The sequence below is a fragment of the Ictidomys tridecemlineatus genome, chromosome 3, assembly GCF_052094955.1.
Source record: "Ictidomys tridecemlineatus isolate mIctTri1 chromosome 3, mIctTri1.hap1, whole genome shotgun sequence".
Taxonomy (NCBI): domain Eukaryota; kingdom Metazoa; phylum Chordata; class Mammalia; order Rodentia; family Sciuridae; genus Ictidomys; species Ictidomys tridecemlineatus.
Genome location: NC_135479.1, coordinates 47535082 through 47557837, shown reverse-complemented (window position 1 = coordinate 47557837; position 22756 = coordinate 47535082). Strand labels below are relative to the sequence as shown.

Here is a 22756-nt window from a genome sequence, read left to right as displayed (position 1 = left end):
AATGTATATTAGTACAGATATTATAGAAACAAATGTGGAGGCTCCTCAAAAATATAAAAGGGGAACTACTATGTTATCTATCAATATCACCTTTGTGTATATACCCAAAGGATAGGAAATCAGTATACTAAAGGGATATCAACATTCCTCCATTCATGGCAGCATTACACATAATAGTGAGGATATGGAAGCAAACTAAGCTCCCAACAATGGATGAATGGATAAAGAAAATGTGGAGATACTCTTTATCCTTTATAAAAAAGAAAGTAAAACATTAGCAACAACATAGATAAACCAGGAGAACATTAGGCTAAGCAACATAAACTAGATACAGAAAGACAAATACAGTATATTGCATAACCTCACTTATATATGGATCCCAAAATGTTACATTTATAGAAGGAGAGAGTAATATAGTCAAGTGCAGTTCAATGACAACAGTATTAACATCACTTTGGTGTCATTTAAAATGTAGAAATGGAGCTACAGAATCAGTTTAGGTTTTTAACAGAATCCCCAGGTGACTTGCATATATATTAAATTTTAGAGACACTGCCCTAGGTGATTCTTATCAGGTTGAGAACTATGGATTTAACAGCTGTAGAAGTTCATTGGGCATCAGTGACAACATCAACAGTTGATGTCTGTGGTTTGTGATCCCTGTACATACTCCTGACATCTGAGATCATTCCACTCACTCACCAGGGAATTCAAAATTCTGAAAGACCAGATGCATGATCTACATGTTTCTTCCCACTGTAATGCTAACATCCAATACCCCAGGATACATATTGTTTTTTTTTTGGTTTTTTTTTTGGTTTTTTTTTTTTTTTTGAGAGAGAGAGAGAGAGAGAGAGAAAGAGAGAGAGAGAGAGAGAGAGAGAGAGAGAGAGAGAGAGAGAGAGAGAGAGTGTGTTTTTAACATTTTTTTTTAGTTTTTGGCGGACACAACATCCTTGCCTGTGTGTGGTGCTGAGGATCCAACCCGGGCCGCACGCATTCCAGGCGAGTGCGCTGCCGCCCGAGCCACATCCCCAGCCCAGGATACATACTGTTAATGAGGCAGTATTAAACACCATCAGCGGGTTGAAGTTTATCAGCAAAATGAGTTTCCCACATCTGTTGAAGTTCCTCCTCTGCTTTTTTGGACAGCTTTGTGACATACTGGTGTTTATTCATCAGGGTCAAGTAGAAGAAAAAAAATTAATATGATGTGCATGTCCATGTTAATTTGCAAAGTTATTTTAAGAACATAGTCCCTATGATATTGAATATTTCTATGTTCACAGTCTTCAGTGAAAGACAGAAGACTGTAGACCAGAGAAGAGTGGATATCACACTTTTAAATCCAGAGCATTCTGGAGGCAGAATTCTTCCTTAGGAGAAGAAAGTTTTTTGGGGGCAGAATCCTTGATCAGGAGAATAAAGTCTTTTTCCCCCTTAGTTTTTCAACTGTGTCATCACAGACAGTAATCTGCTTTTGTTAAAGTCTACTGACTTAAATGTTAATCACATTATAAAATATCTTCATGGCAACATAAAAGTCATATGTAATGTAAACTTGGCCTCAGAACCTACCAAAGCTGACACATAAAATTAGCCATCACACATGGCTAATTCCTCTAAGGAGGAACTCAAGGGAGAGCTTTAAAAATTATGTTTCTTTCCTATTTTACATTAATTTATATAATGATCTCATATTTATTTTATTCACATCAATTTGATGGCATCCTGTGTATTAAAGCTTAAGAATGTTTCATTCACAACAGTATTGCTGAAATGGGCAGGGCATTTGATATAATATTTTTCAAAGTTTCATTTGAGAAGTTGGTAATGCAGTGACAAAGTATAGTGCTAGGTGGTGAAGTCTATAGAGTTTGTATTCTGGGAGGACGAAAGTAGTGATTATTCTACTTAAGGAGAGTTGACTTCCTTAAAGTTGAAGGAACATGTCTCACCCTGAAGGACAGCCAACAAATATTGATGACACATTGGCCACATCAGGCACCATGCCAGGGGCTGCCCTGCTGCAGGTTGTGAGGCAGACATGGCCTTTTCTGTGTGCAGTTCACAACCTGGTGGGAAGTCAGCTATCAACCTGTGATCCAGACACAAGTGATATGACATGAGAAGAGGATATTGTGGAAAGTGCTGCAGGACTCCCCTAGCATGTGAACACAAGGGAGTTTTAGCTTAGCAAGTGTCATGTAATATGCCTGAAAGTAAGTGTGGGTAAGCCAGGTGAAGAGAGAGCAGAGGGACAAAGTGATAGGCAGGAGGAACAGTGAGTTCAAAATGCTATTAAGTTCAGCCTTGCTGCAGAGTGAATTGCAAGTGTCACTGTGGGGCAGGTGAGACAGTGGAGGTATATACAGGTCAGGTAATAAAGCAACATTTGTGCCTTAAAAGGGAACATTATCTTAAGAGCAATGCCAATCCTCTGAAGTACTAATCAGGAGAGAGTTGATCAGACTTCTACTTAGAATGCTACTGTGTAATTGAAGAATATTGAAGGGAAGGGTACTGAGGCATAGAAATAGGGACATGACTTGAGAGACTGCTTAAATAGTCCAGGTGAGATAAGATGACATCGTGGACTAGGAATGTAGCCTCGTGGTCAGAAGTGGAATATTTGTGATGTGGTATGTTGGAGTAAAAGAAAAGGATGAACGAAACAGCTCACAGACTTCAGATCTGATGCTGCATTTCTTTTTTGAAATATGAGAGAGTAGATGAATAGGAGGGTGGTACAGAGGCAGTGCAATCTGATGAGAGTCATTAGGGACATCTTCAGCTTAAGGTGCCTATGATACACTGAAGGGAAGATAATTGTTTTGACACACAATGAAATTGGTTAGGGTCACTCCAAGTGAATTTTGGCAGACTACATAAAGACACAGACACAGAAAATACCTTTTCTTTGGGTTGAGTGTCTACTCTTCAGCCACAGCTCCCACAAGGGGGGCAAGGCAGGCAAGAAAGAGAGGGAGCACACCTCGAACCTGGGTTTTATTGGGGAGAAGCCATTCAAATGAGGCAAGGGGTAGGGTTATAACAAACAAGTTGAGTGTAATCCAACCCCATTGGGTGGCACCCACTCTTGGAGCTGTACCCCTTAATTGAGCAGAGGTAAAGTACAAATTGAATTGTGGGGTGCAATATCTATTCAGTACCTCTTTACTCAGGAATTAAAGGTGTGTACATAGCTCCTGTCCAGAGTGGCTCCAGACAGATAATGTTATGGGGCACAGGGATTTATAGGTTACTTACTGATTTTATTTTATGTTTTATTTTTGGAGTGCTGGGGATCAAACCCAGAATATTGAGCATATTAGAAAAGCTCACCATCACTGTGCTACATCCCTAGCTCCTACATCTGAATTTTATAAGTGATCTAAGATATTGGAGTAGATTAGTTTTCCTGGGTGCAATGTTTATTGCATTGAGTGCTTTCATTAAAAAATAGTATAGCATTTTAAAAATACTTGAGGCCGCTGCTAGCCTGAGATCTTCTGGAGGTCTTCTTTCTGGGCTGCCACAGAAGACACTGCCATGCTCGGAGGACTCTTCTCTGGGCAAGGCCTCCATTACCTCGGAGGTGAATTTCTTCGCTACTTCCGTGGTGGTTGCTGCTGAACTGGAAATCTCCTGTCAATCAACTGCAGCCAGCAGTTGATTGACTGCTACCACCATTGCAGCCTCTCATTCACTGCTGCCAGCGTGAGATCACCTGGAGGCCTTCTTTCTGTGTGCTACTGCCACAGAAGAAACCACTGCCCTGGATGCAACTGAAGCCAGCACTGCTGTGACCCCTGGAGATCGCCTAGAGACAATGTCCCCATGGCTGAAGTTGTAGCTGCTGCTGCAGCCACCACTAATGCTGACCCACTGCCTGCTGCCAACAACCACTGCCACTACCACTGCTACCATAGCCTGGAGGATGGCTTCAGGGGAGACTCCAGGTTTGGTTGCATGTGGTTGCACCCATTTTGGGACACCAGCCATGGCTGGGGACTGGGTGCCAGCAGGTTTACTACCATAAGAACCACTGTCTGGGAACTCGAGCTGGGACCTTCAGGTTCAGTGTGGGGGGTGCCTGTGGGTTTGGAGGAGCCTGGGGTCTTCCTGCTCAGAGTGCTGGTGACCATTGTCTTGCCTGGTGCATCTTGGGGTTGCTCCTTTACATGACTATATCCCAGGTGGTCTCTCTGCAAATATGAGCAGAATTGAGATCTTGGGACTGCAGCCTGGATGATCCTGAGGTACCTGAAGCCCCCATTGTTGTGATAGAGACAGGATTTGTGATGGTTGATCTGGGTTTGATGATCCCAAGAGATGTCAGAGACAGGGCTGAGAAACTGCTGAACACTTTTAGAGACAGTTCGACTTTCCAGCAAGATTTATTTTATTTTATTTTATATAGTATAAGAAATCAAGGATGAAATAAAATATTTTTAGAGGTAAATGAGAACACTGATACAAAATATCTAAATCTCTGGGAGTATGAAGGCAGTACTAAGAGGGAAGTTTATTGCACTGAGTGCATTCAATAAAAAAATAAAGTCAATAAATAACCTAACACTACATCTCAAAGCCCTAGGAAAAGAACACCACCAAAAGCAGTAGAAGACAGGAAATAATTAATATCAGAGCTGAAATTTAAACAAAAGAAACAATTGAAAAAATAGACAAGACACAAAGTTGTTTTTTTGAAAAAATAAATAAAATAGATAATCTCCTGGCCATGCTAATGAAGAGAAAAAAGAGAAAACTCAAATTACTAAAATATAAGGTGAAGAAGGAAATATCACAATGGACACATCTGAAAGACAGAAGATAACTAGAAAATATTTTGAAAATTTATACTCTATTAAAATAGAAAATATCGAAGACATCAACAAATTTCTAGAGACATATGACCTACCCAAACTGAATGAGGAGGACATACATGATTTAAACAGATCAATTATAAGTAATGAAATAGAAAACATCATCAAAAGCCTACCAACCAAGAAAAGCCCAGGACCAGATGGATTCTCAACCAAGTTCTATAAGACTTTCAAAGAATTAACACCAATACTTCTCAAAGTATTCCATGAAATAGAAAAGGGGGAACCCTTCCAAACTCATTCTATGAGGCTAATATCACCCTGATACAAAAACCAGACAAAGACACATCAAGGAAAGAAAACTTCAGACTAATATCCCTGATGAACATCGATGCAAAAATTCTCAATAAAATTCTGGCAAATCACATACAAAAACATATTTAAAAGATAGTGCACCTCTATCAAGTGGTATTCATCCCAGGGATGCTGGGTTGGTTCAATATACAGAAATCAATACATGTAATTCATCATATTAATAGACTTAAAAACAAGAATTATATGATCATTTCAATAGATACAGAAAAAGCATTTGACAAAATACAGCACACCTTCATGTTCAAAACATTAGAAAAACTAGGAATAGTAAGAACATACCTCAACATTGTAAAAGCTATATATGGTAAACCCAAGGCCAGCATCATTCTAAATGGAGAAAAATTGAAAGCATTCCTGCTAAAAACAAGAATGAGACGAGGATGTCCTCTTTCACTACTTCTATTCAACATCATCCTTAAAACATTAGCCAGAGCAATTAGACAAAAGAAAAAAAATTAAAGGGATACAAATAGGTAATGAAGAACTCAAACTATCACTATTTGCTGATGACATGATTCTATATCTAGAAGATCCAAAAATTCCACCAGAAACTTCTAGAACTAATAAATGAATTCAGCAAAGTAGCAGGATATAAAATCAACATCCAGAAATCACATGCATTCCTATACATCCGTGATGAATCCACTGAAAGAGAAATTAGAAAAACTACTCCATTCACAATAGCCTCAAACAAACAAACAAACAACCCCCCCCCAAAAAAATAAAAACCCTGGGAATCAATCTAACCAATGAGGTGAAACCTCTACAATGAAAACTCAGAACACTAAAGAAAGAAATTGAAGAAAACCTCAGAAGATAGAAAGATCTCCCATGCTCCTGGATAGGCAGAATTAATATAGTCAAAATGGCCATACTACCAAAAACATTATTCAGATTTAATGCAATTACTATTACAACCCCAATGACATTCTTCATAGCAAAGAAAAGGAAATCACAAAATTTATTTGGAAAATTAAGAGAACCAGAATAGCTAAAGTAACCTTTAGCAAGACAAGTGAAGCAGGAGGCATCACAATACTAGACCTTAAACTATACTACAGAGCTATAGTCATAAAAATGGCATGATATTGGCACCAAAATAGACTTGTAGACCAATGGCACATAGTAGAGGACATAGGGAAAACCCACATAAACATGGTTGTGTGGGGATGAGGGGATAGGAAATATAGTAGAATGAAACAGACGTTATTCCTGTATGTATATGTGTGACTGCATGACCAACATGATTCTGCAACATGTATACTCAGAAAAATGAGAAATTATATCCCATCTATGTATGATGTATCAAAGTGTGTAAATGCATTCTACTGTCATATATAACTAATTAAAACAGTTAAAAATAAAAAATCCCCAGGAACATCAAAATATAAGATACAGATGGAACAGGAACCAATTATGTTTCCCGAGGATTATCAGCCAGGAAGGTATGAAAAATAACAATGCATTTTGTCTCAGAAGCAAATTGATAACAGTGTTTAGGAAAGGATTAAATATTCAAACATGTTACAGAGAAGTTAAGAAAAAGACATCAATGATTATGCAGAAAATAGACATTTGGGCAGTAAAGATTTTGATTTTTAAAGAAAATGAAATTATTATATGATGAGTATCAGACAATGTATGATAATAGAACAATGCTTATTTATTTGGATTGTTAAGGGATTCTATTATTTTCTGTAAAATATACTGGAGACAGAACATGAGAGGAAGGAACCAAACTATCAGAGTTCCTCCTCCTGGGCCTGCCCATCCAGCCAGGGCACCAGAACTTGTTCTATGTCCTATTCCTTTCCATGTATCTTACCATCATCCTGGGGAACCTCATCATCATCATTCCCATTTGCTTGATTCCCATCTCCACATACCCATGTATTTGTTTCTCAGCAACTTGTCTTTCTCTGATCTCTGCTTTTCCTACGTGACCATTCCTAAACTACTGCAGAACACACAGAGTCAAGTTCCATCCATTCCCTTCGCAGCCTGCCTGATTCAAATGTACTTTTTCCTCATTTTTGGAAACCTCGAGAGCTATCTCCTTTTGCCATGGCCTATGACCTCTATGCAGCCATCTCCTTCTTGTACTACACTGCTGTCGTGACCCCTGAGCTGTCTCTCCCTGGTGGTGCTGTCCCGGGTGCTGACCATGCCCCATTCCATGTTGCACACTCTGCTCATGGCAAGACTGTCTTTCTATTCAGCCAACCTGATCTCACACTTTTTCTGTGACATATCTGCTCTGCTGAAGCTTGCCTGCTCTGACAGTCATATAGATGAGTTAATGATATTTATCATGGGAGGACTTGTTATTGTCATCCCATTCCTACTGATCATTGTGTCCTGTGCATGAATTTTCTCCTCCCTATTCAAGTTTTTTTTCCTTTTGTGGGATCCACAAGGCCTTTTCCACCTGTGTTCTGTGTTCTCATTGTTCTATGGGGCCATTATTGGTCTCTTCTTATGTCAATCAGCTAGCAATTCTAGTGTGAAAGATTCTATTATGGCTCTGATGTATATGGTGGTCACTCCCATGCTGAACCCCTTTATCTACAGCCTGAGGAACAGACACATGAAGGGAGCCCTGAGAGAGTCTTTTGTTAGAATATAGTTCTATTCTCTGCATCATGGTAACACTTGAAATTTGTACACAGTGTTGTCCAGTATAAGTACTGAGCTTGATATTTGAATATTACTGTAGATCTTTCTTTTCATGTTTCTATTCAAGTGGAATAATTTTCCATTAAATAAAAACTGAAATGGGGATGTGTAGTTGATGTAAAAGATGTTCTCAGTGACCTGCTGGGAAGGTTTCTTGTTTGTCAATTCTAGCTGACCTTGGAAGGCATAATTTGAATCATTTAATTCAAATTTCTGTCTGAAGTTATTAAAACACTAATTTATCATGTGTTGTTCTTTGAAAACCATAACTCAGCTTTAAATGATAGTCTGTTTGCCTAGGTCAGTGCTAAGATTCAAACAACTCAAGTCAACAGTCGCTCTTGTAGATTGAACTTTTCATTCCTAAATAGAAATCTCTTTCTGAGCAAGTGTTCACATCATTCTGTTAATCTTTTTTTTTTACTTCTCTTTTTTCCTCATGTATTATGCATGTTCCTTCCTTTTTACTTGATCCGTATTTAAGTACACATTATATTTGCTTTCTTATAGCAATTTAGTTTGTATTTGCTGGAAAGAAAGTCCTCTTGGGGCCCTAAGTGCTGTTGCCTCAAGAATGGTCAAGGAGTCCAGAGTCTGCTTTTCAACCTCACTCTTTAAGGATCACCCCTTTCTCCTTGGTTTTTGAAGTTATCAATAAACTTTACATCCATGATCTTATTTAATTCCTGTGATGGTTCCATGAAGGAAAGGGAATCTTATTATGTGTCAAAGATTGAAGAATGTGGGATTTAAACACGCCAATGCTCCACTATGCGTCAGTACTGAACCTGTTTAAGACTGCAGACTACTATATTGTAGAGGTTCTTCTCACCTCTCCCCACCTCAGAAATAGTGAGCTGTATGTATCATTGTCTAGGTTACCATTCTTGGTCATTAGTTTCTTTGTCCCCTGCAAGTGATGGCAACCAAATCTGTTATTTCAACATCTTTTATTTTTTATTATTTTTTAAAGAGAGGGGGGGGAGAGAGAGAGAGAATTTATATATATAAAAATTCTCTAAAACTAATATATATATATATATATATATATATATATATATATATATATATTAGTTTTCCGCGGACACAACATTTTGTTTGCATGTGGTGCTGAGGATCGAACCCAGGCCGCACGCATGCCAGGTGAGCGCGCGCTACGGCTTGAGCCACATCCCCAGCCCTCAACTTCTTTTAAATAGCACTGACCTCCACATCTCTGCAGCCCATGTCATAGTTGCTATCCTCATGTTTCAATGGACATTTTCACTTGATGCTTTCTGATCACACAAAGTTGAACTCTTTATTATTTACCCACATATGCTCTTTGTCCTACATTCTATTTCTTGATTCACATTATCTTCCAAATAGTTACCTAATAAACTGTGTATGTTTGTGTATTTTGGGTATATGTTCACAAAAAGGATTATTCTCAGCCACATGGAAAAGAATCCCATTGGACCCTCACCTTACACCCTGTACTAAGTTACAGGATAGGGGGATTGCCGAAAGAGAGCAATGTGGTTACTGCTGTTTCCTTAGACTAGCACTGCCACATTACATTTAGCCGTTTGAAAATATCATTTTCAAATGCTGTTGACAAGGTAATAGTGTTCTGAATTTGGCTCATGGCTTACTATTTCCTCCAGTCCTTACTCCTTAACATTTGGGGGGACACCAATGAGGCTCTGTGTGTCTGCTATTTTCTCTCCATTCTTTTCAAGAGAAATAGATGCCAATCAGCACAAATTTTACCCTGTGGCTTTGAACAAGTAGAATATTCCAGCATACTGATGAATGATTTTCAAAGTTTCAGGGTAATTTTGGGTCCTCTTGACTTCTTACATCTTAGTTCCTAATTTCAGGAGTGATCAGGTAATGGGGATAAATGAATTAATTCCCAATAAATGTCATCTTCACAAATCTCTTAAGTATTCTTGAGATATTTTAAAATTATATTCAAAGCTAACTTTATAATTTTTCACTTTATAATTATCTTTACTTTTAATCCTAGGAAAAAGTAAATCTTGAATTAATGTACTATTTGCTAATTTTAATTAAAAATATGCTTTCATTATGGTAATATGCAAGTTTTGAAAAGGAAACTAAGTAAGTATGCTTGTTTAATAAACTAATTTTTAAAAAATTCTTATTTTTACATGATCAAATGTGTGAAACTTAAAAAGTGTAGTTTCAGAATTTTGCATGAATTTAAATATTTTCTTGTATTAAATAGTTTTATAAATTGTAGTTTTTATTTAGTGCTTTAAGCCATCTAAAATGCACTTTCATTAAGAGTGTAAGGAATTCATTTAGTATTTTACCATGCCAATCATCCCAGTACCATTCTTTAAGTACTGCATTCTTCACCACATTTAACTTAAATACCATATTCATCATAAAAATTCCCCCCACAGGACTATTTCTTCAAATATTTCCTCATTTCTTGATCTCTTTGTCAGTTACTATACAAGTCTATACTGTTTTGCTTACAGAGTTTTTTTTTTTCCAGATACATACTGGTATTGCTAGGCATGGAATCAACTTACATTTCTAGGTTTTCAAATAGTTCTTAGAAATTTTACTTATTTTCTCTTTCAAGTAAATCTAAGAATAAGCTTATTTGTTTCCATAAAAATAATTCCAGTTGGAATCTGGCATGGATTTCATCAAGTGTCTTTGAGGAGAATTGAAGTCGTTCAAATATCATGATTTAAAATCTCACTGAATTGTAGATTATTTTTTATGGTACTAGTTATGAAACCCAGGGTTTCATATATGCTAGGCAAGTGTTGTAAATTGTTGAATTTTGAACTGATTAGTTTTATTATATAAAAATTCATCTGCAAAAGCTGTTTAAAATGAGTATTCTTCTGAAGACAAATTTCTAGACACATATACCTTACTACTATTGAATCATGAAGAAATAAAAACCAGAACTTACCAAAAACAAGTAGCAAATTTGAATCAATAATAAAAAGCATCCCATCAAAGAAAAACCTAGAATCCAGAGGCCTTAATTCTTCCAGACACATTGTATGAGGCCAACATTACCCTGATACCAAACCAGAAAGGTAAAAATAAAAAAAAGAAAGAAAAGAAAATTTCAAGCTAATATTTTCAATGATCATATATGCAAAACTTCTCAGTAAAATACTACTCTGCTGAATCCACAACATTATAAAGATTTTCATCTTAATCAAGTGGGTTTAGCCCCTGAGAGCAAGAATGGTTCAAAATACAAATCAATAAACATGATACACTACATCAATAGAATGAAAGACAAAAACCATGATTATCTCAATAGATATGGAAAATGTATTTGATAAAATTTAGCACCCTTTAAAAATCATCAAGGAATCTTTCATAGAGGGAATGTACCTCAACATAATAAAGGTCATTTACAATAAGCTAAAATTATACTGAATGGAGTGAAGCTGAAATCTTTTGTTCTAAGATCTAGAAGAAAAGGATGTCCACTTTGCACACATTTTATCGAACATAGTGCTGGAAATCCTACCCAGAGCAATAAGGTAAGAGAAAGAAATAAAGAACATCCAAAATGAAAAGAAGAAGTCAACTTGTTTCTGTTAGCACGACATGATCTTATATCTAGAAACCCTCAAAACTTCATCAAAAACTATTAGAAGTAACAAACAAATTCAGCAATTTTTTCAAGGTAAAAAAATCAGCATACAGTAGCAATGTTATATACCAAAAGTGAACTATATGAATTAGAAATCAAGAAGACAATCCAAACTACAGTAGCTAAAACTTTACCTAAAATACTTATGAATAAGTTTAACCAAAGAGGAAAAAATATCTTTACTGTGAAAATTATAAAACATTGTTGAAAGAAAATGAAGGACAACAATAAAAAAAGGAAAAGCATCTCATATTCATGGATTGAAATATTGTTAAGATGTTCATACAGTTTGTGATTACAACATATACATTTTTCTAAAATATATTTTAAAATATGTCCATAATACCCAAAGTGATATATGAATTCAGTGCAGTCCCAATCAAAATACCAATATGTTCCATCATGAGATTCCTACCAAAATGCCCATGACATTTTTCACATTAGTAGATAAAACAATTCTAAATTGTTTAGAATAAAAAGAACAGCTAGGAAGTGAAATGAATTGATGGGAAATTTTGAGGAAGTTCTGGCATTTAGACAGTTGTGGGGTCAGCAGACTATGAAAGGAGGAAAGAAATGGGTTTGAATACCATCACCCACAGGGTACAAATAGGGAAACAAATAAACCAAGATGGAAACAGCCCATGCTATAGAGGAGCTGAGTTTTAAAAAGAATGGCTACTCCCTTCTCTTGTATGTGGGAGAAAATGAAAAGAAACCTCAGAGTCAGATATTCTCTGGTCTTGCACCAGCTGAACCAACGGATTTTCTGAATGACAAGGAAAGTCAATGAACTTAATATTTTGTAGTTAAAAATAGTGAGAGTATCTTTTCTACTTCCTTTGAATTATAATGTGTGTGTAACCAAGGCATAGATATCAGGAACTTTTGCAAAATCAAAATACCAAACAAGAAGGTGTCCTTTAAAACTAAACTTTTTAACCAACCTCAGGGCTTCCTTGCTCAGTCCTGGAGAAATAATTTATAGGGTCCTTGCCTTAGTTAACGACAGGTAAAGACAGAATTGTGAAATGACAGCATTACATAAAGGGTTAGAAAATGTATTTAGGGTCAGGAAAAGGCAGAAAAATTAATGTAGACATGAAAATAAATTAAGGATGTAGGAAAATTAAGAGAGAGAATGATGCCAAAATTTGTGCAGGAATATTGTGTAGGAGATATTTGAAGGAGGTTGGGAGGTGGAGATATTTAGATGTTGTTGAGTAACAACATAAGATTATGGAGCAATATTTAAAAATTCTGCCATGGTCAAAGCATGTTTGAGATAAAATAACAAAATATGAGCGCAACTTAAGAATGTAAATAATGGAGGTCTCATAAAACAGTAGCCCTTACCCTGTGCTTTCCCAGGATCACCAAGAAAAGAGAAACAGGAAGGCATAGCCAGGTTAAAAGACCCCCTTCCAATTAATTAGCTAATTTCTCTCTTTTACCTGTTGAACAATTATGTGATATGCTACTTCGTCAGAAGTTATCATGATGTGGGAAACAATCTAGAATAATATTCCAATATTAATATCAATACATTTACTAGACTAAATGATATTTAAAAATCCAATCATTTCCATCATACATAGGTGGGAATTTTCTTCTGACAAAAGACTCTTCCTAGGGCTCCCTTCATGTCTCTGTTCCTCAGGCTGTAGATGAAGGGGTTCAGCATGGGAGTCACCACCGTGTACATCAGAGACATGACAGTATCTTTCACAGTAGAATTATTAGCTGATGGACATAAGTATAGAATTATGACTGGCCCATAGAACAGCGACACCACAGAAATGTGGGAGCCACAGGTGGAGAAGGCTTTATGGATACCCTGAGCAGAAGGAACCCTGAGGATGGAAGAGACAATTCGTGCATAGGATAAGATAATGAGTAGGAATGGGAGGACAACAACCAGTCCTCCCATGATATATATCACCAAATAATTAACATGAGTGTCAGAGCAAGCCAGTTTCACTAGAGCATACATGTCACAGAAAAAGTAGGGGATCACGTTGTCCACACAAAAAGACAGTCTTGCCATGAGCAGGGTGTGCAACAGGGCATGGAACGTGGTCAGCACCCAGGACAGTACCACCAGGGAGAGACAGAGCTTGGGGCTCATGATGGTGGTGTAGTGCAGGGGGAAGCAGATGGCCACATAGCGGTCATAGGCCATGGCCACAAGGATGAAGTTGTCAAGGTCTCCAAAAAACAGGAAGAAGTAAATCTGGGTCAGGCAGCCTGCATAGGGGATGGATGGAACTTGACTCTGCATGTTCTGTAGCAATTTGGGCATGGTGACAGAGGAAAAGCAGAGGTCAGAGAAGGACAAGTTGCTGAGAAAAATATACATGGGAGTGTGCAGATGGGAGTCCAGGCGAATGAGGATGATGATGAGGAGATTCCCTAGGACAGTGACAAGATATATGCTTAGGAAGAGGTCAAAGAACAGGTTTTGGTGCTGTGGCTGGATGGATAGGCCCAGGAGGAGGAACTCTGAGATGATAGTTTGGTTCTTTCCTTTCATGCTCTGTCTCCAGTACCTTTAAGAGAAAATAATAGGATCTCTTTAAATTCAAGTAAGATGAATGTATTTCTATGTTCTTGGTCCATTTTTCATTGTGCAATTGATCGTCACATTATCACCACATTAATTATAACCTCTAAACTACAAATGTCTTAAAGACCCTATAAGCATTGGTGATTTTAAATGAATTCTTTTAAACATGTTTCCTCCTTCCCTAAACACTTATCTATTTTTCCTCTGGGATAAAAATACATTGATCTTTCTCTTACCTGCTTGACTGGTTATCCTAGGCAACTGTATTAGGTTCTTGTTTTATCAGTATCTTTTTAATGTGTGTCGTTCCTGGGGATTGAACCCAAGGACACTTTACTAATGAGCCACATCCCCAGCCCTTTTATTTTTAAAAAAATTTTGAGACAAGTTCTCTCCAAGTTTTTTAGGACCTTAGTAAGTTACTGATGTTGGCTTCCAACTTGTAACCCTCTTGCCTCAGTCTCCTGAGTTGCTGGGATGACACCACTCCTGGTTCCATCACTATCTTTTATATTGATGTTATTTAAGTATCTTTCTAAACCCCATTATTTTATAATTCTACAAATATTCCAAAGGAAAAAAACCCTCAGGCATAGATGTCTTTCACCCACAGAACTCTGCATCCCATTTCTTAATGATTATCTTCTCTTGGATGTATTCAGGCATCCTTAGCACAATATGTCCTTAGTGAAAGTCAGGATCTCACTTGATTCTCTCCCAACCTCCTCCTCTTCTACATTCTTAAAAGTAAAAGGGATTCAGAATCAAATCACAAGTCTGTGAATTTTATTTCACTCATTCCCTTTCTTTTAACATCAACTCCAGTCTAACATATCCTAGAGATTTCACTCTTCATTCTGCTGTTTCATCTATTCTTATCCCAAGACGATATTTCTGGAACAGGATGACATATGATCTCTCCTAAACTGTGGAAGCCGTCTCTCAACTCATGTCCCTCTTTTCCATGCCTCAATACCCTTCTCTTTTAATATGCTTCATCCGCACTGTGGCATTCCAAGATTGAAATCTGGTCATGCCTGTTCTGATGAGTGCCTTATTGGGATTGCTCGTCAGATGAAGGCAACCTTCCTTTCAGGGGTACAATGATGCTTCATTACCTGATCTGTGACCATGGACTCCAGTGGCCCCACAGTGATACTTGTGTTGCACTCTCCAGCAATGCTGGACCTACGGTCATAAATTATTGCCTCTAGCATTTCTTACTTGGTGTTCCTCCTGTAGCCTATCATTTTCTCCCCTCTGCTTCTTCTTCACTTGGCCTATCCTTAGGCATTTGCTAACACAAACCTTCCCTGAGACCCCAGACCAGGTGAGTCCTGCTGCAGGTTCCACAGCATTCTACACTCATGTCGCACCACTCCATGTGCTGATCACTGGTGGATAGCTGACTTTGCACCAAATTGTGAACTCCATGCAGGAAACTCCGTCTGCTCCATGTCTGCAGCAGGGCAGCCCATGGCATGGTGCCTGATGTGGCCAATGCTTCAGTAATATTTGTTGGCAGTCATTCAGGTTGGGACAGATTCCTTCAACTTTAAAGACAGCGAGTTCTCATTACATAAAAAAATCCTGTTATTAAATTCTCCCAACATTTAAATTTACTGGACCTAACCATTTAGCCACTCTTCACAAATGCAATTTGTACTTATGGAAAATATTAGGCTATGTCAGATGTCTTACTCTTTTGAGTAATACTGATGACTCCCATTATCATTTACATATGAAAATAAATATACTGAGAATTTTATAAAATATGGGGAAGGCACATTTTTTTTTGAGTCCTCATTTGAATTCTTCTTCTGATGCCTGCACTGTATGAAATGATTAATTTTATATGACAATTTAGTTAGACCCTGATGGCACATTTTTCTGGAACAATTCTAGATATTGTTAGGATGGTATTTTATAATGTGTTAACATTTAAGTTAGTAGACTTTGAGTAATGTAGATTAATTTCCACAGTATGATGAGACTTATACCATAAGTAGCAGGACTTAAGACAAAATAATTTACTCTCAAGAAGAAGAAGAATTCTACCTGCAAATGCTCTGGGCTCAAGATTGTAACATACCCTCTTTCCAGGACTCCAGTGTACTGTCCTTCTCTGCAGATATCAAGATTTGTAAGTCCCCAGTACTGTGTGAACTTTATCTTTAAAGTAAAACACACACACACATGTACACATACACACTCTCTTATTTTTCTTTTGGAAAACTATGATTCATAAACCTCAGTATATCTCAAAGTTGTCAAAGTATGCAGAGGAGGAGCATTAAGAGATTTGGGAATTGTCTTCACTAAAATAAAATTAATTAATCAAACTTCTGTGAACTTCACACTGCTGATGGTGTTCAACACAGCTGCATTAACAGTGTATACTCTTGGAAATTATGTAGTGTCATTAAAAAGGGAAGAAACATGTAGGAAAATCATGTACCTGGTTTCTCAGAATTTTGCAATCTCTTGTGAGTGAGCAGGACTATCTCTTGTGTCAAGAGTATGTTCATGGATCACAAATTAGAAACATCACCTGCTGATGTTGTTAGTAATGACCCAACGAGATTCCTCTCTTCTTTTGCTGTGAAATCCATTGTTCTTACCTATACTCATATAAGAATCATCTAAGGCAGTGTTTCTAAAGTTCAATATACATGCAAATAATGTGAAAATTTTGTTAAAACACTAATTCTGTTTCTGTAGCTCAGACTGTACATTTTAAAGAATACCCCGGTGACATCAATTCTGTGGTCAATGGTCTGCAGTTGACTAACCAAGTATGTATGTTCCCACAAAAAAATACAGATCACTGAACCATTTCAAACTAATTTAATCATAGTCTCTGAAGGTAGGCTTTGCAAAACTTTTTAAAGCTCTTCAGATGACTCCTGCCTTGCATAGATATTATTATGTCGAAATGTTCTAACCTTTGAGAATACATTATACTTTAACATTAATGAACATTATATTAAGAAAAGGATTATCAGTGATGATCATTAATCAAAATGTTCCTGTAATGTGGCAATGTCTTTGGAGGCACATAAGTGGAAAAAAGGAATGTTATCAAGCCTAAAAAATTATGTTGCAGAACATCATTCAACCAGGGAATCAGGGTTGGAAAGGCACCAGCTCATTCTCCCTCTTGCCAACTTACCCTGGCTGTCTGAGGGTGACTCCAGGGCCCTGACCCAAGAACATAGCACCCTTATTCATTATAGCCAGAGAAAATAACAGCCTCTGTAGTTATAACCTAACTACACCAACCTTTCTACTGTATCTTCTTTCTGCTATCCTTAGTCCTAAGAGGCTGTGCATCCCAGGAGTCCAGATTCTGGTAAAGCTCATTAAACCAAAGTAATTACTCAGGACAATCCAGGACAAATTCCCTCAGAGTCCTATATGGTGAGTGATTATAGCCACTGATCAGAAGTGTCTATACTTTGGGAAAAGGTGGGGATGGGCAGCACAGGGACAGATGCTTAATTACTGCCCATTAGGGAATGGACAGGAGTCCTGTGCTGGTGGACCCTACTTCTTTGAGACGGGAAGTTTGGAAAATTCATGAAAGTAATCAAGGACCTGACTGACAGTGATTTCAAATGTCTTAGGCATATAAAGCTTACAGAGGAAGAGCACCAACATGGAGATCATGTTCTTTGGGAAAAAGTAGCAAAGTGGCCATGACGCAATTCTACCTAAACAGGACCTAGGAGAGGTAAATGCTGCTAACAAGCATCAGAATTCTATTATCCAACCTTATTTATATGCCTATATAAGGAAATGACGGGGATAAGAGAAAGGATAAGCGCCTCCAGATCATGTTCAATTCTTTTTCTAGTCAAGGTAGAAAAATGAGCCTAGATTCTCATCCCATTCACTTACTTCTACCTTGTTACCTCTCCAGGAGAAGACTGTTAGCACCCATCATCTCAACCATTCTCCATGAATATCCAATGACCTCCTAAGGCCTAATGTTCTCTGTCCCTCAATTGATCACAGGGCCATAGCTGGTTTTTTTTTTTTCTATCATTCCTGTTCCTTTAACTAGGCAGTCGTCAGCTGGGTGAGTTGATGTACCTAGAGATATAAGGTAAACTTTCATTCCTAGAGAATCTCTGTCCTTGTTGTTCTTACCTTTATTGGATTGTTATGGTTTATATTCATATTTATTTTTGGACATAGAAACATGGTACTCAAGGCATTTCCCAGGATTTCAGACACAGACCTCTGCCGCAGTCTGTCTGGGCACAATTCAGGAGTCACTTGTCAAAAGAAACTAACTTTATTTTTAGAACTACAAACGCCAAACAAAACAGCTCCTCAGGAATAAAACCCTCAGAGCCCAACTGCCACCACTGGCTTCCACAAGCCTCTCACCTACACCAGCCTCACCACCTCCCCCAATCCTCCTGCTCTTGAGGCCGATTGGCTGGGTCGCATGGGCGGAGCCAAAGAAGTCCCCCAATGAGCAGCTCCGTGGTCTGAAAGGGCAGGGAAACAGCCCAATGAGCAACTCCGTGGAGGAGCCAATCAGCTAGATGTTGCTGGGGCCGCTGTGAGCCAATCATCAGCTGGCAGTCTGAAGGGCAGGGAAACAGCCCAATGAACATCACCGCAGAGGAGCCAATCAGCTAGATGTTGCTGGGGCCGCTGTGAGCCAATTATCAGCCAGCAGCTGGAAGTTTGCTGGCAGCTGGAATTTTGCTGGGCCCCCTTTGGCTGTGGCTCTCAACAGACCTCTGTTTTCCATGTGTGCAGAGCAGTGTTCCCTTGATTTCAGGGTCAATCACCCAAGATAGAACAACACCTCTCGTCTGTACATTGAACCTAACACACCATTTTAGGTCCTATCAGACTCATCTTTCATTTCTATCACAGCTGCAGGAACCACTCTGCACTGACCTCATCCAGCTCTCATAAATGCAACTCAGGGTCACTTCACTTCATTCCTGCTCCATCTGCTCCTTGATTCTTGCTCTGGGACTTCTCTGACTCCAGAGAAACACATTATGGGGACTCTACTCAGCACTCAAACAAATATTAGGGTCTATGATCCATTTTGAGTTAATTGTTTTAGAGAGAGGAATGGATTGAGGATTTTTTTGCATATGGAAATGTGGCTCTTTTTATAAGAATTTTTAAAATATATTTTTTAGTTGTAGATGGACACAAAATATTTATTTTTTGTTTGTTTATTTTTATGTGGTGTTGAGGATTGAACCAAAGGCCTCAAGCATGCGAGGCAAGCACTTTACCACTGAGCTACAACCCCAGCCCAGAAATGTAGTTCTTCTAATACCATTTTTTTGGAAAGAATTATTCCACTGAATTGCCTTTGCAACTATATTAAAAATCAGTGTATAATGTATAAATGGATCTTTTTGTGTACTCTTTATGCTATTCTGTATTCTCAATGCAGATATTTTTTCTATCTTTTCTCTAATATCACACTTTCTTGATTATTCTGAGCAACATGATAAAATCTTGTACCATTCTCCTCCATCATTCTAGGGATATTCATATTCCTTTGTCCATCATGTCCGTGCTGTATGTGCTATGCAGCTGTTAATTACCTTTTGGTCATCTCATGTGTCACATTGGTGTTGTAGCATACAGTGCAGTAAGTAAACCTCACAGAATAAATCTTATATATTAGTTAAACATTACAGCATAGCTGAATGATACATTACAAAGTATGTCATTCCTTCATGTCATGTCATCTTGTAGGCATTTATCATGATACAGCATAACAGGAAGAAGAAAAATGAATATATATTATACACACTCATATATATATATATATATATATATATATATGGCGGAAAAGAGCAATATATTACACTACATTGCTATAATTGTTCTGTTTTATTATTAGTTATGGTTGTTAATCTTTTCTTGTGCCTAATTTGTAAATTAACTTTTGTCATAGGTCAGCACATATATGAAAAAAAGTAGTATATGTAGTGGTAATTACTATCTCTGATTTCATGCATGCACTGGGGTTACTTAAATGTATTCCCTGAATAAGGGGACACTTATATTTTGTAAAATTTATAACTAGTTATTTAGTGATTTGGTTTTATTTTAAGTATTCTCTACATTTTCACTACTTTTTAATATGTTGGCATTGCAATCTATGATGTCATTAGCAATCACTTATTAGTTCTATGCCTTTTCTTGGATTTTGGGGATTCTGCATAAACAATCATGTTATCTATGAAGAGATGTGGTTAAATATTGTAGTTAATTATATATGTATATTTTAGTCCTTTTTTCTTGCTATTTATCACAATAATAAAAGGGGTAAATTTTCCAAGAATATATATTATTGCTTAAAATTTTCTAAGCCCAATAAAAGGTAACATAAAACTTATTTAAAATTTTGGAATGCAGTAAAAGCAAAATATTTAGTGATAAACTTATATCACTGAATTCTTATATTGGAGGAGAAGATAGCTCTAAAGACAATCATTCACACTTACAGCTTAGGAAACTAAAGAAAGAAAAGTGAATGAAACTCAAAGTATGCAGAAGAAATAAAAGAATACAAATTACAGTAGAAATCAATGAGATTGAAAACAGGAAATCAGTTGAGAAAAATCAAAGAAAACAGAGTCTGATTCTTTAACATAAAACTGATAAGCTTTTATACAGGCTGACTAAGAAAAAAAGGAGAGAGAACATAAATTACTAAGACCAGGAAGGAAATAAGACATATCACCACAGATACCAAAAAGAGTGAATGGTTAATACAAGGGTCCTGTGAGCAATTCTATGCCCACAAATTTGGTAATCCAGAAAAAAAGAGACCAATTCCTTGAAAGACAAAACCTTTCTAAAAGCTCCCAAGAAGAAAATTGAGCCAATGAGTACTAACTTACCTACCAAAACAGAAATCACCAGGTCCACGTAGGTTCATGGTATTTTCTATCAACATTTAAGGAGGAAATTACAAAATTCTCTGCAACCTCTATCAAAATTAAAAAAAATACAGAGGGAATACTTCCTAATTCATTCTGAGAACAGAATTACCATAATACCAGATATTCCAAGTACAGTTCAATATCTATCATGAATGAAGATGCAAAAATTCTCAACAACATGCAAGCAAGTGGAATGCAACCATATATAACATATAAAAAGTACTATATACCATGATGAGTGAGATTTATCCCCACTGTACAAGAGTCATACAACATTCAAAAGTCCATAATATAGAGCTGGGGTTGTGGCTCAGTGGTAGAGTGCTTGCCTTGCATGCATGAGGCACTGGGTTTCATCCTCAGCACCACATAAAAATAAATAAATAAAATGAAAATATTGTGTCCATCTACAACTAAAAATGTATTTTTAAAAATCCATAATGTAATCTATCACATCACAGGGTAATGACAAAAAATACATTAGCAAATCAACACTTACAGAAAAGATTACTGGACAAACATTCAATACCCTCTCCTGAAACAACTCTCAGTAAGATAGGTATAGATATGAACTTCCTCAACTTCATAAAGAGTAGCTACCAAAAATATTCAGCTAGTATCCCCGTTAAAGGTGAGAAAATTGAAATATTCTCACCAAAAACATAAACAAGGTAAGCATATTGTTTGTCACCACCACTTTTCAGCATACACTAGAAGTTCTAGCAATATGATGAGAGAAGAAAAATAGGTAAACAGTCCAGATACTTGGAAAGAAGAAGTAAAGCTGTCCCTGTGTAAAAGATGACATGATCCTCTAAGTGGTAAATCCAAAAGTCCGCAAAAACAACAGTAGCTAATAAATGGTTGTTTCCAGGTTGTATGATGCAATGTTAATATTAAAAAACCAATTTATTTACTATACCAACAGTGATCATGTGGAATTCAATATTACTACAAGTACCATTTACATTTGCATAGTACTTTATAAATTTAAAATTATACAAAAATGTACATGAGGAAAGCTACAAAATTATGATGAAAGATATAAAGGAAAACTAAATATATGGAGAGTTTATATTCATTGAATAGAAAACATTGTTAATATGTTAGTTCTTTCAAGTTGATTTATAGGGCCTAATAAAAATTGAAGCATGTTATTTCATGGATATAAGTAAATTTATTCCACACTTATATGGAGAGACAAGAGACACAGAATAGTGAACATATTGAAGAAGAACAACACTAATGAATAACACCACCCAATTTCAAGATTTACTCTAAAGCTAAAGTTTACAGCAATCAATACACACATTAAACATGAAAGTCGCATAAAGAATCTAAATTTACACTTCAAAAATAAGAAAAACAAAAAGCAAATCAAAAGACAGTAGAAAGAAGAAAGTGTTTGGATCAGATGGGAAATAAATGAAATAGAGACTATAAATATCTTAGAAAATATCAAAATAATATTTTATTTTTCAAATGGATGAATACAACTGAGAAATATTAGCTAGATCAACTTAAGAACTTTATATATATTATGAAAGAGAAATTAGGAAAACTACCCATTCATAATAGCCTCAAAAAATACTTGGGAATCAATTTAACAGAAAAGGTAAAAGACTTCTATAATGAAAACTACAGAACACTAAAGAAAGAAAATGAAGAAGACCTTGGAAGATGGAAACATCTCCCATGCTCTTGGATAGGCAAAATTAATATTGTC

At 36.8% G+C, this 22756-nt stretch overlaps 1 protein-coding gene and 1 pseudogene across 1 annotated transcript; one reads left to right on the top strand and one right to left on the bottom strand.

Annotated features, from left to right (window-relative positions):
* The first annotated feature begins 3840 nt into the window (after positions 1-3840).
* LOC101975076 (olfactory receptor-like protein DTMT) lies at positions 3841-7830 on the top strand (annotated as a pseudogene).
* A 5281-nt stretch (positions 7831-13111) lies between these two features.
* Positions 13112-14056, bottom strand: LOC101973000 (olfactory receptor 1). The gene has a single exon (XM_005337288.3). The coding sequence runs from the start codon at positions 14054-14056 to the stop codon at positions 13112-13114; it is 945 nt and encodes a 314-aa protein (XP_005337345.3).
* Between the last annotated feature and the right edge of the window lie 8700 nt (positions 14057-22756).